Raw genomic sequence first — 17,097 nt, forward strand, 5'->3', positions numbered from 1 at the left:
AAATCCTGACTCTAAAACCACAATAAATGTCCACATAGCGTCTTCGCTACTTGTGCTATGTGGACATTTATTGTGGTTTTAGAGTCAGGATTTGACTGCTATTTTTCAGCGTGGTGGTATCTCTTAGATACCCTGTATTATAATTTTATATATATACACACACACACACACACAGGGTGTTCAAAAAGTCTCTCTGTAGTATTTTATTGCAAAATAAATATTTATAAGATGGTATAAGACTACAAAAGAATATATTAGACTTTACAAGACTTTAAAAAACCTTATAAGAGGCGCTGAAAGTGTCGTCCTTCATTTTCGATACATAAGTTGACTCTTCTACACATGTTTTGAAATTCACTGCAGAGAGACTGTCTGAACACCCTGTGTGTATATATATAAATCAACATCAATAAGAACAACAATAACAAGTGATAAAGCCATATATTTTATTTCACCACAGATCTACCATAACATATCATTTCTGAAGCTTTACAAATACCAGTGGACAGTTAATGGCTGAGCATTGGGACACATTTGGAAGATGTAAGATCATTGATCACTCATAGTTAGTTTTTTTTTTTTTCCTTTTTAGTTTTTTTGTTTGTATTTCTCCGAAACAAAGGTGTTTAATGACATGAGGAGAATGCATGGCTGAGTGAATAAGGTTATTTGCTAAGCGATCATGTAGTATTGGAGTTCAGTCCCAATGCACAGCAGCACCTTAAGCGTTTTCTACCATAGCCTCAGGACAATCCCAAGGTCTGTGAGTATTAGTTTAGTAAATGGAAACTGTGTGGAAGCTCACAGGAGAGCTCGTTCTTGTTCTTGTGCCAGGTTGTGGTGCTCAACACCAAAATCTGGCCCTTGAGTATCTTTAGTGGAATCCATTCTGTTACATGAATTCAGACCAAATTCTTTGTTTGAGGATTCCTTTATCCCTTTCTTCCACCAGTTTCTGAGGTCCAGTAAAAGGGTCTTGGCACTGCCATTCGTCCTCTGACTAAATCCTCAAAAACAAAACAAAAATATAAAATGAAAATAAAGTAGACAAAAAATAAATAAAATAAAATGAAAATTAAATAAAATTTAAAAAAATAATGGGATCTATGACAAACTGGCCCCTATACAGTGGGAGTGTGTCTTCAAGCAGGATCAATAGCTGTTAGACATTTGAGAGTTTATTTTTTAATTTTCTTTGGTTGTAAGCATTGATTGTTTGGTTTTTAATATAGGCACAAGGCAAATATTTTGACATGCTAAGAGTATAATGAATGAAATAAGCTTGGGGCTTATAATAAGTTCAGTTCTGGTAGGTATTACTATCGCAAGTCAAAGGACTCGTATGGCTAGTTACCTTGGTTTCCATAGCATATAAACGACTAAGATCACAGCATTTCACCCAAGTAGGATGCCAGTCCTTTACAGGGTTATTCGTTTACAGCTGAGTGGACTGGACTGGAGCAATATGAAATGAAGTGTTTTTGCTCAAGTCAAGAACACAATATACTGCTTGGTCCAGGAATCGAAACCTTGATCTTATGATTGATTGTGAGTGCAACATCCCTAAACACTATGCGACATACCTTCCTTTTTTTTTTTTTTTTTGAAATATAACAGGCAATAATTTTATCATTTTGTCTCACCAGATACATAAAAGACAAAGCTGACCTAAGCTGAAATTGAACTCAGAACGGTGTGACTTAACTAGATGCAGTGACATATTTCTTTTTATTTGAACACTTTTTTGGGGGGTTAAGCCATGATTATTGTTTTGTTTGACCTTTAGTTTGCCCTACTCCCACCAGTGTAAAATCAATTAGTTTGAGACCCCCTTCATCGTCATTTAACGTCTATTTTCCATGCTGGCATGGGTTGGACGGTTTGGCTGGAGCTGGCCAACTGGAGAGCTGTACCAGGTTCCAGTCATGTGTTTTGGCTTGGTTTCTATGGCTGGATGTCCATCCTAACACCAACCACTTTATAGAGTGTACTGGGTGCTTTTTAAGTGGCACTGGCACATAAGTGAGCTTATTGCAGATATCTTGTTTTTTCTTTTAGATTTTAAGGGAGTTTTTGTCTACAAATTGTATGGATAATCCCAAAGTTTGTTTTTTTTTCCCCCTATGGGAAAACCTAGAACCTATCATAGTTATATTTAGTCTGTAGAACACTCCCCTCGTATATTTTATTTTCCCTTCAGCCACATTGCTAATGTATGTAGTCTGGTGCTGTATTGCCACCATCACCACCACCACCACCACCTCCACCACTACCACACCATACTACCATTTGTGTCTGTATTCATGTGTGTACAATTAGATCTTTCACTTGTTTCAGTCATTTGACCATGGCCATGCTGGAGCATCCCTTGAAGGGTTCAGTCAAACAAATCAGCCACTTTACTTATTCTATCGGTCTCTTTTTGCTGAACTACAAAGTTGCTGGGATGTAAACAAAACGACACCAGTTGGCAAGAGGCGGTGGGGGGAAAACAAATACAAATACAAAAATATACACACACACACACTCACAAGCTTCTTTCAGTTTACATCTACCAAGTATTCTCACAAGGCTTTGGTTGGCCTGGGGCTATAATAGTAGACACTTGGTTAAAGTGCCATGCAATGGGACTGAGCCCAGAACCATGCGATTCGAAATTGAAATTGTTTTCTACTCTAAGCACAAGGCCCAAAGCTTTTGGGGTAGGAGCCGGTCAATTAGATCAACCCCAGTACTTAATTTATCGACCCTGAAAGGATGAAAGGCAAAGTCAACCTCGGTGGAATTTGAACTCAGAACAAAATCAAAATTCTTACCACAAGCCCATGTATATGTGTGTGTGTGTGTTTGTGTGTGTATCTATCTATCTATCTATCTATCTATCTATCTATATATATATATATATATATATATATATACATAGATTTGAACTTGGAATCTTGGGGCTACTAACCCTAAGATTCCGAGTTTGATTGCAGGCAGTGACCTGAGTAATAATAATAATAATAACATCGAAAAATACCTTAGGAATGAGGACACAGGTTTGAAATTTCCCTAAAACACCTGATGAAGGCTGGAGGGTATATCAGCCAAAACGATGTGTTAACAACAAACAAGATGAGGATAAATATCCATCAAATGTAAATAATGTACATAATTCCTCATCTCTTAAATATAGAACTGTACTATATATATATATGTATGTATATGTTTAATGTTAACTCAGCAGTAGCTTTTAATCTCTATATTTGTTAATATTTATCCATCTATCTATACACACATATAGATACACTTCATGGTCCCTCACCAGTTGTTTCTCTCTGTAGCTTGTGCTCACAGTTAATACAGTAAACAATTTTGACCAGTATGTCTTTAGACCTAATATAATTATCATTTTTTTAAAATATAATTTTGAGGTCCTTGTAGCATAGGGGTCTACAAAAAAAAAAAAAAGAAGAGGCATACAAATTCAAGAGATATCAATTGATAGAAAGTTTAAAGGACTGAATATCATAGACCAGGGGAAAATAAGTTGATGGCAACGAGTTCTAAAAAGCAGTAGTTCACGGAAAAAAGCTATTAGACTAATAGGATGCTCAACAGAGAAATGGTTCACCTTTAGTGGGGACAAACATTATCAGTCAACGACTAGTATTTATTTATTTCAACAAGTATGGGAGACAACTCTGTACGTTTCACTATTATGACCTCATCAGGAAAGCATAAATGTCACCATATTTCTGCTTGTTTTTCATCACTAATGTAGCGATGAAAGATTCACTATATACATGTAGAAGAGTGCACGATGGTTGTTATAGAACATGAATCATTAATCTCAGACATACCAGTTGTATGAAAATCAATAATCAAGTTGGTGTTAATATACTTAATGACAGGAAACATGAAAGTGTTAACTAAAAGAAACAATACCAGTTATTGATTAGTAGTGTTGCAACTATTTTGGAAATAATGGGAGGCAACTCTAGATGTATTTCCATTCTTATTCTGACCTTGTTAGTGAAACACAGCTTATATATATATATGCCAAAGTAGACACTGGGACACAATGCCATCCTTGACTCATCTGTTCTTTGTCAAACTGTTCAATCCATGCCAGCATGGAACATGGATATTGAATAATAATGATGATGATGATATATGTGTGTATGCATGTGTGTGTGTGTTCGTGTATATATGTGTGTGTGTGTATATTTTTACATCTCCTGTTCCATGCCGACATGGTCTGGGCAGGAATTCTAAGGGCTGTATGGTAATGAATGGATGCCCTTCCTAACAGCAACCCTCTTTTGTTACCTCATACAATACATTGTGATACTTTGAGTGTAACCATTCTAAAAGCCATTATATACGCACTATTCTATCTATTTTCATATTTATTTATCTACCTATCCCTCTACCTGTCTGTCTGTCTATGCTTGAGATACAGTTTTTTTTTATTTATGAATTTCAATCAATAATTCAAAAACAAAACTATTTTTTTGATTTGTGGAAAATCAAAATACTGTTTGAATGAGGATGACAGCTTTTAGGTCAAGTTTATTTTAACCCTTTCAATACCAACCCCAGCTGAAACCGCCTCTGGCTCTGTAGTACAAATGTCTTGTTTCCATATGTTTCAAATTAAAATCTTCCACTAAACCTTAGTCACAATTTATGTCCCTAACACTAGCTGAATGGTAACTAAGTTATTTTACTAGATTCTTTGTTATATTTAAGATTAATTGAAAGAAACACAGAGCATCTCAAAATAAACGCAGTGATGAAAGGGTTAAGCCCATAAATTTGATGTAAATGGAACAGTCAATAGACAACACATTTTCATATATAATAGTGTATAAACAATTTAAGTATTTAACTAGAAAAATATTTTTTATTTTCATTCCCTTTGAAATTGCTTTTATTCGTAGTCTGGGCTTTAACTGCCCTTTCTAGCATGTAAGGTGTCCTGCCAAAGGTCACCTCTTTTGTGTATAAATACTTAAATTGTTTATACACTATAACACACACATATATATATATAGATATATTTGCATATATATATATTTGCATATATAGATATATATATATATATAGATATATTTGCATATATAGATATATATATATATATAGATATATTTGCATATATAGATATATATATATATATAGATATATTTGCATATATATATATATATATATATATATATATATATATATATATATTTCCATATATATATATATATGTGTGTGTATATATAGTTTGCTAAGTGCAATGATTGAAATTCTCAGTCTTCAAATCACTCATGTAGCTTTACACTTAGATGAATAAGAAAAATATATATAGGCTCTACTTTTGCCCACTTGAGTTCTACTCACACTCTTTGTATGTACAGAATCACATACAAGGCTGACTCAGGAAGTATTGTGACTTTTATATGCAATACTTTCTGGTTCAGCCTTTTTACATTTACATATTAAAAACACTAGCAGCAGTAGTAGTAGTAGTAGTAGTGGTGGTGGTGACAGCAAGATACCATCATTTGATTTGTAGAAGCAAGAAAAATTTAATCAGCCTCGAGCTTGGATGGATGAAAATAAAAATCTAAGTTAGCAAGAAGCAGCTGTTACTGACAAGCCAATGAACAATAAATCCGGCTTTGATATGAAGCTTAGCAGGGCTGACTTTGTTAAAAGATTAAATAAAAGGAAACATAAAAACAACATTAAACATGCAAATGTTAGTAGCAAAACAAATAACATTATTATTATTATTATTATTATTAGGATGGTAAGCTGGCAGAATTGTCAGCACGACAAGTAAAATGCTTAGTGGTGTGTCATCCATTTTCACATTCTGAGTTCAAATTCTCTCCGAGGCTGACCTTGCTTTCATCCTGTCAGAGGTTGATAAAATAACTAGCAGTTGAGTGCTAGGGGTCGATGTAATCGATAACCCTAACCCCATCCAATCTGAAAATGCTAGCCTCATGTCAAAATTTGAAACCAGTATTTTCACCAGTTCTGTGATGTAATTGAAGGCAAAGTCAACCCTGGCGGCATTTCAATTCAGAATGTAAAGACAGACGAAATGGTGCTAAGCATTTTGCCTAGCATGCTAATGATTCTGACAGCTTGCTACCTTAGGGCTGATGCAGATATTAAAACATTTTTCAACTCTAGCAACGAAATTAATATAAACATTGTAAGTGTGTTGACTTCTATATTAAATTCTGTAGGAGAGCTTCTATAACTGAGACTTTACAGTAAATTCTTTCTTTATACCAGTGACCCGTTTAATCCTATAACATTTAAACTACCCATATCTGATCCTAATAGTCTTCATATTTTATGGTCAAACTGGCTAGATCCAGCCTCTCACACCTAACCTACAATATCATTGCAAACATAAACAGTTATATCATCGGAATCTCAAGGTTACAAGATAATGCATGATAATTAATTCAAAACAATGCAAATAAATAAGCATTACATTAGACAGAGTAAGCTGAATTCTAAAGGGCTAAAAGTAATTACAAATGTTTTTTTGTTTTTTTTATAAGTCTTATCAGACATGTTTGTGTGAGTGTGGTTAGTTACAGAGGTGGTGGTGGTGGTGGCGGTGGGAAATGACCATTAATGCCATGTATCTTTTGAGAAAACATATGGCGATTATTAAGGTATAAATTTAACAAAGGAATCTGGATGTTCCAGTGACAGCAATATTTACATTCCAAATGTAAAGACTACAGTAACCATTGAATAATTCTGGCTGAAATGGCCATTTAATAAATAGCATTTCAGTAAATGGTAAAATTAGTTTTAGACATCCAAATTATAATTGCCCTCTGCTTCAAAATAATTTGTTTATTTTCTGTTTTTGCTTTTTTTTTTGTGTGTGTGTGTGTGTGATTTTTGTTTTGCTTTGTTTCCTTTTCTTTTTATTCCTGTCTTTGGAATTAGGTTTGAGTGATTAGAAAGCATGCCAAAGTTAGTTCAGGAATACAAAGGTTGTCTTTATTCTTCCTAATGTTTTGCGGAATGGTAATTGGCTTTGGAGGTAAGAAATGAAAAGCTCGTCAAAGTTATTAATTAAGCCTTGAGATTAGCTTCTTCTTTAACTGCGGATAGATCAGGTAGCGATACCGACCCTTTCTTGCTCAGATTATTCATTTCCATCTCTGCCACAGTTTGACGCCGTCTTTTCAATATTTTGCCACCAACAAAACCTGAAGAAAAAATGTAAGAAAAACGTTTAAGACAGTTTATAGAATTTCATCTTCAAATTATGACAACAAGAAAATAAGAAGAACTATTAAAACCATTTTTCACCTCCAGCAATGAAATTAATACAATTTAAGTGTAGTGAATTCTATTTAAAATTCTGTAGGAGGGTTCCTATAATTGAGACCTTATAGTAAGTTCTTCCTTTACACTTTACTCTGTCAAATGTGATTTTTATTATTTATTCACATTTTTTTGAATTAATCATGCATTGTTTTGTAGCTTTGAGATTTGGATGACTGACAGGGGACCAATACTCCTGGCAGTTTGCTGTGTTTGAAAAGACATGCCAAGCGAAGTAAAAGCGTGGTTGCCCTTATGTCCTGGCCTGTCCCTTGCAACCCTCTCCAGCTAAGAACCCCTAATTTTGCAGGCACGTAAGTGCTGGTACCACATAAAAAGCACCTTAGCTTTTTATGTGCTCTGTAAAGTTGTTGGCATTAGGAAGGGCTGTAGAAACTATGCCAGCTATAGAAACCATGCCAAAGCAGATATGGAGACTGAACAGACCTTCAGCTGGTCAGTTCCTGTCAAACCGTCCAACACATTCCAGCATGGAAAATGGACATTAAATGATGATGATCATCATCATCATCATTGTAGGGTAAGTGTAGGAGGCTGTATTTGGCCAGTTGAAACATAAAACAAATAGAATATTTTGGTTGGATATGGCCAGTTTAAATAGTGAAGGGTTAATGAATTGTACAAGTAAGAATAGAGGAATGTATTGCCTTTAAGTTCTGTTGAGATAAGTACAGAGGTAAATATTGTCCTTAAAAGTCAGTTGAGTTAAGTCCCAGCTCTAAGTGCTGAGAGTCCAGTCGACTCTAGTTGTGGTAGAAAAGGCAGAGAGTAGCAATGACAGCCCCACTAAAGGCCAAAAGTTGAAGTGTGTCTGTGAGTTATAGTTTGACAGTCTTTACTGTCACGATACTTACCAATCAGTCCACCTCCCATTGCAGCAGCTACACCACCAAGCTTAGCACAAGCTACAAATCCAATGGGTCCACCAACAATACCACCTACTAATGCTCCAGCTAAAGGTATCATGGCAGTTTTTATTTTAGCACTCTGTAAGGAATAAAATGAAATACAATATGAATGGTTCATGTAAGATGAGGTAACAGGTTTTCTGCATACAGTCAAAATATGCTTGTGTCATGTCAATGGTACCCGTACAATTGGCACATAAAAAGCATCTACTACACTCTTGGAGTGGTTGGCGTTAGGAAGAGAATCCAGTTGTAGAAACCATACCAAACCAGATTGGAACCTGGTGCAGCTCTCCAGCTCATCAGTTTTCAGTCAAACCATCCAACCCATGCCAGCATGGAAAGCAGATGTTCATTGATGATGATGATGATGATATAGTAGTAATAGTAATAGGCACATGAAAGCTTGTTGTGAGTAAACGACCATTAAAATCTGTTCAAATATTTTTGGGACATATTTAGCCTGTAAAAAGGCAATATTGACTGCTGTTTGCCACTGAGAAAAACTGACGCTTTAGGCAACAGGTGTTAAAACACCAACAAAACATTTCATGGTCACCCTTTGGCAGTACAGAGAATGCATTTCTAGCTAACTGGCTGCTATGATCATCATTGTGTACAACAAGAGAGACAACCTTGAAATGACTCTGGAAGTCCTCATTTCCTCGTGGGAAACCAGTATCAAAACAAGGCCTGATCCTCAAAATTAGAAATATAATATTTCTAAATCTCTCAGAGAGATTTAAGCAGTAGTGGAGCGATAAAGTTGTAGTATATTGTCAACTTAATGTGACAATCCCAATAAGCTTGTCTCCCCCTCGCAAACTTAAGGACACAATAATTGTGTCAAGGCCGACAGGAAGCGGTCCAGCTTCCTAGGGCTAAACGGCAGTAGTGTGTTCCCTTATTGGGATTGTCACATTAAGTTGACAATATACTACAAGGCCTGATCCTGATTACATATAATAATAATAATGAAATTATTGTATACAGTGCTCAGGTGCACTACAACTTGTCAAAAGTGCGCATAAAGCATCTGCAGTATTGTACAAATGTTTGGAAAGTGAACTGTGTATGAGTCAGATACATGCTTGCGTGTGTATGGAGGGGGAGAAAAAATCAGGTGTAGTGTTGGCGAATCTCAGGAAGCATGGAAGTTTCGAAGGATGCAGTGCTCCGACAACTGACAACTGATGCTGGCAGTTTGTTCCATACTTCAGCAACATTTAAAATGGATGGAGTGAGTGTTTGGAGTTAACTGGTACCTTTGAAAGACTCTTTGCTCCTGCTTGAATATTGTCGTGAGCTGTTTCAAGGTTTTCTTCAATTTGGTCGATTTTCTCTTGTTGGTTCTAAGCAGAGCATGAAAAAGGAACAGAAAATAATTCATTTAAGTAATTAGCAATTTCTGATTAAAAGTAATCACACAGCTGATTTATACTAAATCTATTTCCAACACATACTAGAGATATTTCCAGTGTTGTTCAAGTATAAAGTTCCAGGAATAACTTGATGTGCCTCTATTAATGATAAATATAGTTATGACATACCTCTACTAATGATGAAAAATCATGCACCATTTGGTTAAGATCAACTAAATTCTGAAAAATATAAAGAGAAAAACAAAATAAAATATGAAAAAAAGTAACAAATATGTAAAGTAAAATGTAATTACTACATGGTAAAATGTAATTAATATAAAGTAAAATGTAAATACTACATGGTAAAATGTAATTAATATAAAGTAAAAATATATTTGTTACATGGTAAAACTTTCAGAGCATATGTAATTGTTACAAATTGAAATGTAGTTATTCAAAATTGATATGAGTTTCTTATACATTGCAATGTAATACTTGCAAATTGCTATTAAAAGCTGAAACATAAATAGTTATAAACAGAAATGAAATTTCTACAAAGTATAATATACTTATTACAAAGTAAGGAAGTATTGTCTGTTTTTCACATCACTATTGAATGAGCTGTGAAATGGTCATAGAATCTGTTTATCAGGTGGGGAAACTTTGGCATGGTGTGTTATGGATTATATGTTTGGCTCAGGCATGTTACTAGGCTTGGAGAAAAGTGGAACTGGGTTGAAAATGGTGTGGACTGAAAGTCAAGGTTTCAATGAATTGAGACAGGGATCAAATAAAAAAAAGAGAAAAGATTTGTAATGAGACTTATTTGATTTAATTTTAGTCACCAAAAACAGATAAGATAAAGATGGGAAGAAATGAGTGGAACAGGTTTATTTAGTTTGTTCAATGTTCAGTTTATGAGGTTGTGAACCTGTTCATTTTATGTAACTCAGTGGATGAGGCTGTGAACATGGCTTCTCTGTGAGACAGTGAATGTGTTCAGTGGATGAGATGAACATGCCCAGTCTATGAGTCTGTGAAACATATTCAGTGAATGAAGCTGTGAATATGCCCAGTGAATGAGGTTGTGAACATGTTTAGTCAATACAGTGAACATATCCAGAGAATGAAGCTGTGAACACGTTCAATGAATAGAATGTGAACATATCCACTGACTGATGCTGTGAACATGTTCAGTAAACGAGGCAGAGAAGATATCAAGGTTATGAAGCTATGTGCATTGGACGAGGCTGTGAACATGTCTTGTATATGCAGCCATGAAAGTGTTCAGTGAATGATTTTGTAAACATAGTGAACAAGGTTGTGAATATGTCCCATCTATGAGATTGTGAACATGTCCAGTGTGGTAAAATAAACACAGAAACAATAAGTAGAGTGTTGTAGCCAAAGACTTACTTCTTTTAAATTCTGCCACGATTCCGCTGCCTGAGAATCTTGTGGAACATTATAAACCTGCAGTTGAGATATATGGCTTCCCCGTTCAAGTTCCACAGGTAAACTATGTGGTACAAACTCTTCTGACATGTAATCAGTTTCATTACTTCGGCGCCGCTGATGCATGAGGTTAGAAGTCAAAATGCTATCACAGACTTCAGCTGAGGAGGAGGAGAGAAGAAGAAGAACAAGAAGAAGCAGAAGGAGATGAGAATGTTGGAAGAAGGTGGAACAAGGTAGAGGAGGTTCTAAGAAAAACTTGATGACAAAAAATCAGAAAAATAACTCCCAAAAATTCATGAGGGTGTGTGTGTATGTATGTATTTAACAAGTTACAAAATTCATTTTTGTTTTAAATGGTAAGAAGCTTGCTTACCAACCACATGGTTCTGGGTTCGGTCCCATTGTGTGGCACCTTGGGCAAGTGTCTTCTACTATAGCCTTGGGCCGACCAAAGCCTTTTGAGTGGATTTGGTAGACGGAAACTGAAAAAAGCCCGTCGTATATATGTATATGTATATATATGTGTGTGTGTGTCTGTGTCTGTCCCCCCGCCCCCGACATCACTTGATAACCGATGCTGGTGTGTTTACGTCCCCGTAACTTAGCGGTTCGGCAAAAGAGACCGATACAATAAGTACTAGGCTTACAAAGAATAAGTCCTGGGGTCAATTTGCTCGACTAAAGGCAGTGCTCCAGCATGGCCACAGTCAAATGACTGAAACAAGTAAAAGAGTAAAGAGTATATATGGATACACACACACACACACACACATATACTGACCATCAGATTCTTCTTCCTCAGCTGACCGGCCATCATCTATATATTCTGTTATAGCGGTCAGTGCCTTTTCTTTCACATGTTTCAGTTTAGCATCAAACTTTGATAGATCTTCATCAATTATCCTACTTCGGGCTTTCTCCAATTCCTTGATGTTTGCTTTAATCTGTTGAACTGTACGACCTGCATTTACTTGTTCTTTGTTCAAACTGTAGAGATCATCCAGCCGAGAATACTGAAGAGAAAGAAGATGATAATAATAATACTAATAATGATAATTATAATAATAATAATAATAATAATGATAACTAGAGCTGTTCTCGGTTCAATGGAATTTGAACCGAGAATGTGAAGATGGACAAAATGCCACCAACCATTTTGCTTGGTGTGCTAACAATTCTGCCAGCTCAACACCTAAATAATAATTATAATAATTTATGCAAACTGACACAACTCTTCACAAAAGCAAATTTACGCAAATAAGAAGAGTGTAATAAAATAATAAGATACAGATTGTCTCTGTTTACTAAACTGAACAATATTTTGACAGTATGTCTGTCTCCATGCTCAAAATACATATATGTATACCCAGGCCTATTTCCCATTTTTTTAGGAGGGGGTAGCCACTACAAGACACACACTAGGCATTCCATTCATTTCCCAGCTCAAAGAGGTGAGCCCCATCCTATGCTCGGGTCAAGGCATAGAACGCAATCCCTGCCGCGTGGTGTTCTTTTCTTGACGAAATGACATCATCAAGTTTCACGTTTGTAATTGGTGAAAAGGAAAAAGAAAGAAAAAAAGCAGGAATGAGGTCACTCAAGTGAAATAGTTTTGTGTAAATCTAATCAGATTTCTTTTTCCCTCGTTACCAGTTATGAACAAATGAAAGTCAATGACTGGGAAAACCACAGAATACGAAACTGAAATTTTGAATTTCTGCCCATTTTCCATTTTGAAGCTGAAGACAAACTATTGAAATATTGTTCAGATTAATAAACAGTGTCAAATGGGGTTGAGAAATTAAGTACCAATTGTTTACTGGGATCAATCTAATCAACTGGCCCCCTCCCCCAAAATTTCGGGCCTTGTGCCGAGTAGAAAAGATTATCTATATGGTTTGTACAAGTTATTTCTTTTATCTCAAACAGAGAGTGAGTTAAAAAAAAAACTTAAGTGGTAAAAAATAAAAAAAAAATAAAATAAAAATTTAAGACACAATGGACCTTTACTTTAACTAAGATAGAATGACTCTAGTCCAAAGCTGAGAGGAAGTTTGTTGGAGACCCAGGAACACTCTGTGGTAGAAACCCAAAAAGGTTGGTTTAATACTGCCACATGGTTAAGATATACAAGGTGGCCCAAAGGTAGGTTTACAGTTATAACGGAGGTGCTTTAAATTTCTTTTAAAACATTTTATTACATTTAAATTTCTATCTTACAAACTAAAAAGGGAGCTTGACAAAATTTAACTAAATTACCACAGAATAATGGTTTCATATTTTTTTATAACTAAGATCTAAACTGTTAATATATTAATGCGAAAGATATGGTTGAATAACTGTAAACCTACTCTTGGACCATCCTGTATATCTAACTGGGCTCACTCTGTAGAAAGCATTGCGGCCCAGGCTCTGGACAGAGGATAACTTCCTCTCACCAATCGTTGGGGGCCTGTCAAGGTTTATGGCTGCTGTCATTCCTCAGCTGGTTAAGTTATTAAAAAAAAAGAAATATATAAAACTTTGCTCCTGGAATCTATGCCTGTCAATAACTCGTCAATTTGTTCTCCTTGACATATTTCGAACATTTTGTGAAACTGTGTTGCATATTTCCTTTCCTTTTCTTTTGTCTGCCACAACAATATCTGGTCTCTGAGCATTGACTAGGAAGTCACGTTGGATTGTAAAATCCCACAGGATCTTATACTCCTTGTTCTCAGTGACGCCCTCTAATTCATGTTTGTATACTTCCATTCACCGCCCAGACCGTATTTTTCACATAGTGAACAAACTTAATCATATTATTGTGCCTTTTGGACCAGTTTGCTACACTCACTCACAATATGTGATAGTGTTCCATTTTTAGCTGCCACACCTACCCACAAAGGTGCAAGTCATTGTTTATTATTATTTTATGTCTGACTTTTGCTTTGCATTTGTACAAGTTGGCTCCAAGTCTCGCCCAGAGACCTCAAGAGACAACGAGTTAGAAGTTCATGTTGGTGTTATATCTAGAGTGCCATATATTTGGTTTTTTACATAGAGAATAAGAAACCATAAGAAAATTATGTTTGTTTTAAAATTTGAGATTACATAGACAGTATTTTACGTAGGATGAGGGCAGTTCCAAGGAAGACTATCTTTTGAATTTCTGCCATTTTGCGGTTTCCTGGTGTCTGAGCTAGGTAGCATATTATTATTATTCTTATTATTATTCAACATTTGTGCCGGTGGCATGTGAAAAAAAACATTAGAGCAAGGTCGTTGCCAGTGCCGTCGAACTGGCTCCTGTGCAGGTGGCACGTAAAAAATACCATTTTGAGCGTGGCCATTGCCAGTACCGCCTGAATGGCTCTCTTGCCGGTGGCACGTAAAAGCACCCACTACACTCTTGGAGTGGTTGGCGTTAGGAAGAGCATCCAGCTGCAGAAACTCTGCCACACCAGATTGGAGCCTGGTGCAACCATCTGGTTATTATTATTAATTATTATTATTGATTATTAATATTTATTATTAATTATTATTATTATTAATGTTTTACATTAATTGCTATTCTTTTATTTTTTTTACTTGTTTCAGTCATTTGACTGCGGCCATGCTGGAGCACCGCCTTTAGTCAAATCAAATCGACCCCAGGACTTATTCTTTGTAAGCCTAGTACTTATTCTATCGGTCTCTTTTGCCGAACCGCGAAGTTACGGGGACCTAAACACACCAGCATCGGTTGTCAAGCGATGTTAGGAGGACAAACACAGATACACAAACATATACACACACACATACATATATATATACATATATATATATATATATATACATATATACGACGGGTTTCTTTTCAGTTTCTGTCTACCAAATCCACTCACAAGGCTTTGGTCGGCCTGAGGCTATAGTAGAAGACACTTGCCCCAGTGACTCAGCACTGAATCTGTCTGAAATGTAATAGAAAATAGGTCACATTGATGACCAGGTCACAAAAGCAAAGTTTGAAGGGAATAGTAGTCATTTCCTTTGATTTCTAGACAGAAACAAATAGGAAATAACACTTACTGAGAGAAAGAGAAAAAATTAAGCATTTTTGCAAAGTGATACTCTATACTCAAATAAAAACATAGCATAAACTCAAATGGATGCACAAGAGAAGAAGAGAGAGAGAGAATAATTAAAAGCCTTATGAAACATAGAACTTGAAAACCAATACCTTTTCTATATTGCGTCGATGTTGATGCAACCTTCCTAAATCGATTTCTAGCACCTTCAAAAACTTGTCAATATATAGTGATAGTTTCTGGATGGAATATTTCTGCTCGCTGGCACTTTCAGGAGTTTTATCAATGAAGTTCATTGTTGATGCCTCTGGCTGAAATAACATAAAAAAAAATTTTTTTAAATGTCAAGTAAGATATGTCAATTAACCTTTTAGCATTTAAACATGGCCATATATAGACACTGCCCCACCCCCCATATATATGCACATATACATATTCCTTTTACTTGTTTCAGTCGTAAGACTGTGGCCATACTAGGGCACCACCTTGAAGAATTTTTAGTCAAACAATTCAACCCTAGTGTTTATTTTTTTTAAAGCCTGATACTTATTCTATTGGTCCGTTTTGCTGAACAGCTAAGTGATAGGGATGTAACCACATCAGCACCAGTTGTCAAGCGGTGGCAGGGAACAAACACAGATACAAAAACACACACACTGATATATACATATGTGTGTGTGTGTGTGTGTGTGTATATATATATATATATATATATATATATATATATATATATATACACACGCACATCTTTCACTTTCAGTCTACCAAATCCATTCCAAAAGCTTTGGTTGGCCTGATACGGGGGATTGAACCCAGAACCATGTGGTTGGGAAGCAAGCTCATTACCACACAGCCATGCCTACGCCTATTTCCAGTCATTAAACAACATATTTCCTTTTGTTTTTTGTTTTTGTTATTTAAACTTTGGTTTTACATTACTCATCATAATGTAAAAAAAAAAAGAAGAAAAAGAAATAAAATAGATAAAATTAACAAAACAAAAGCTGAAAGTGACAGTATGAATTCAGTGACAAATGCTGAAAGCGAAACTGGTAAAATAACAATTAGGTCATAATTAATCACAGTTAACTAATTATCTTCTTATACTTAAAGCTTGGCGGAACCAAAACAGAACTCAAAAGCCTCATTAAATCATGTACTCTCTGCATTGTCCTTTGTTTTTTTTATATAATGAAACTTATTTTATTGGTCTCTGTTTGGCAAACAGCTCAGTTACAGGGATGTAAACAAGCCAACGTTATGTTGGATGGTGGAAAAACATAAACACACACAAATACATATGTACACATGTTATGGGGCAACAAAGTCAGGGATGTATACATCTGTAGTAATGCCCTTTATTTATACGATTTTTTTCATTTCATATTTATTTCCTTCAGTGTTTTCAATGTCCTCTCTCTCTTTCACACACACACTGCAAAGCTTACAGATTAGCTACTGAATTGAAATCTCTATGCAGCTTTGAGGGGAGGGTAAAACTTGAGACAAACTGCAACTCCCTCTGTTGTTGGGCTACCGTGATGTTTGTTTAAAAGAGAGAGATTATGACTGTGATGTGATAATGAAAATATTTACTAAGTAAGGGAGCACTATTATAAAAAGAAGGTGATCATGTACATACTTTCTTGCTGTTGTGATTATAACACCTCATTATAAACTATGTTCCTTGTTTTCTCTTGTGGAGCATATGCAAATAGGTTTTTTTGTTGCTGCCCACTCTTGAGCAGCCAACATACAGTTGTCCATGTGAGAAGCAGGGCTCTTCCAAGAGAAGACCAGCTATAGACAGTGTTTGACCCTGATATTTGTTTATGGACATGGCAAAAGTCACACGAAGGGGGAATTGTAGTCTTCTGAATGTAAAAGGAATGTCTGCTCCTGATGGAGTAAGAGGAATTCTTGGAATAAAGACGTCATCCCCTTTTGCACATCCAGAAA

General features: G+C 35.7%; 1 protein-coding gene across 2 annotated transcripts in view; it reads right to left on the reverse strand.

The window, feature by feature from the left end:
• Nucleotides 1-432: 432 nt before the first annotated feature.
• Nucleotides 433-17,097, reverse strand: part of LOC106873041 (syntaxin-17) — a 21,623-nt gene continuing 4,958 nt past the window's right edge. Inside the window, exons 2-9 of one of the 2 annotated variants that reach the window (XR_001409832.2) lie at nt 15,291-15,449; nt 11,871-12,102; nt 11,048-11,247; nt 9,821-9,871; nt 9,536-9,622; nt 8,217-8,349; nt 6,488-7,223; nt 433-1,007 (exon numbers count right to left, since the gene is read on the reverse strand). Coding sequence is in view for 1 of the 2 variants with exons in the window: in XM_014920248.2 (XP_014775734.1) it covers nt 1,001-1,007; nt 7,145-7,223; nt 8,217-8,349; nt 9,536-9,622; nt 9,821-9,871; nt 11,048-11,247; nt 11,871-12,102; nt 15,291-15,434 (933 nt within the window). In the remaining variant the exon portion in view is untranslated. The remainder of the gene's footprint in view (nt 1,008-6,487; nt 7,224-8,216; nt 8,350-9,535; nt 9,623-9,820; nt 9,872-11,047; nt 11,248-11,870; nt 12,103-15,290; nt 15,450-17,097) is intronic. The other variant, XM_014920248.2, reaches the window with a different exon arrangement.

The sequence above is a fragment of the Octopus bimaculoides genome, chromosome 23, assembly GCF_001194135.2.
Source record: "Octopus bimaculoides isolate UCB-OBI-ISO-001 chromosome 23, ASM119413v2, whole genome shotgun sequence".
Classification (NCBI taxonomy): domain Eukaryota; kingdom Metazoa; phylum Mollusca; class Cephalopoda; order Octopoda; family Octopodidae; genus Octopus; species Octopus bimaculoides.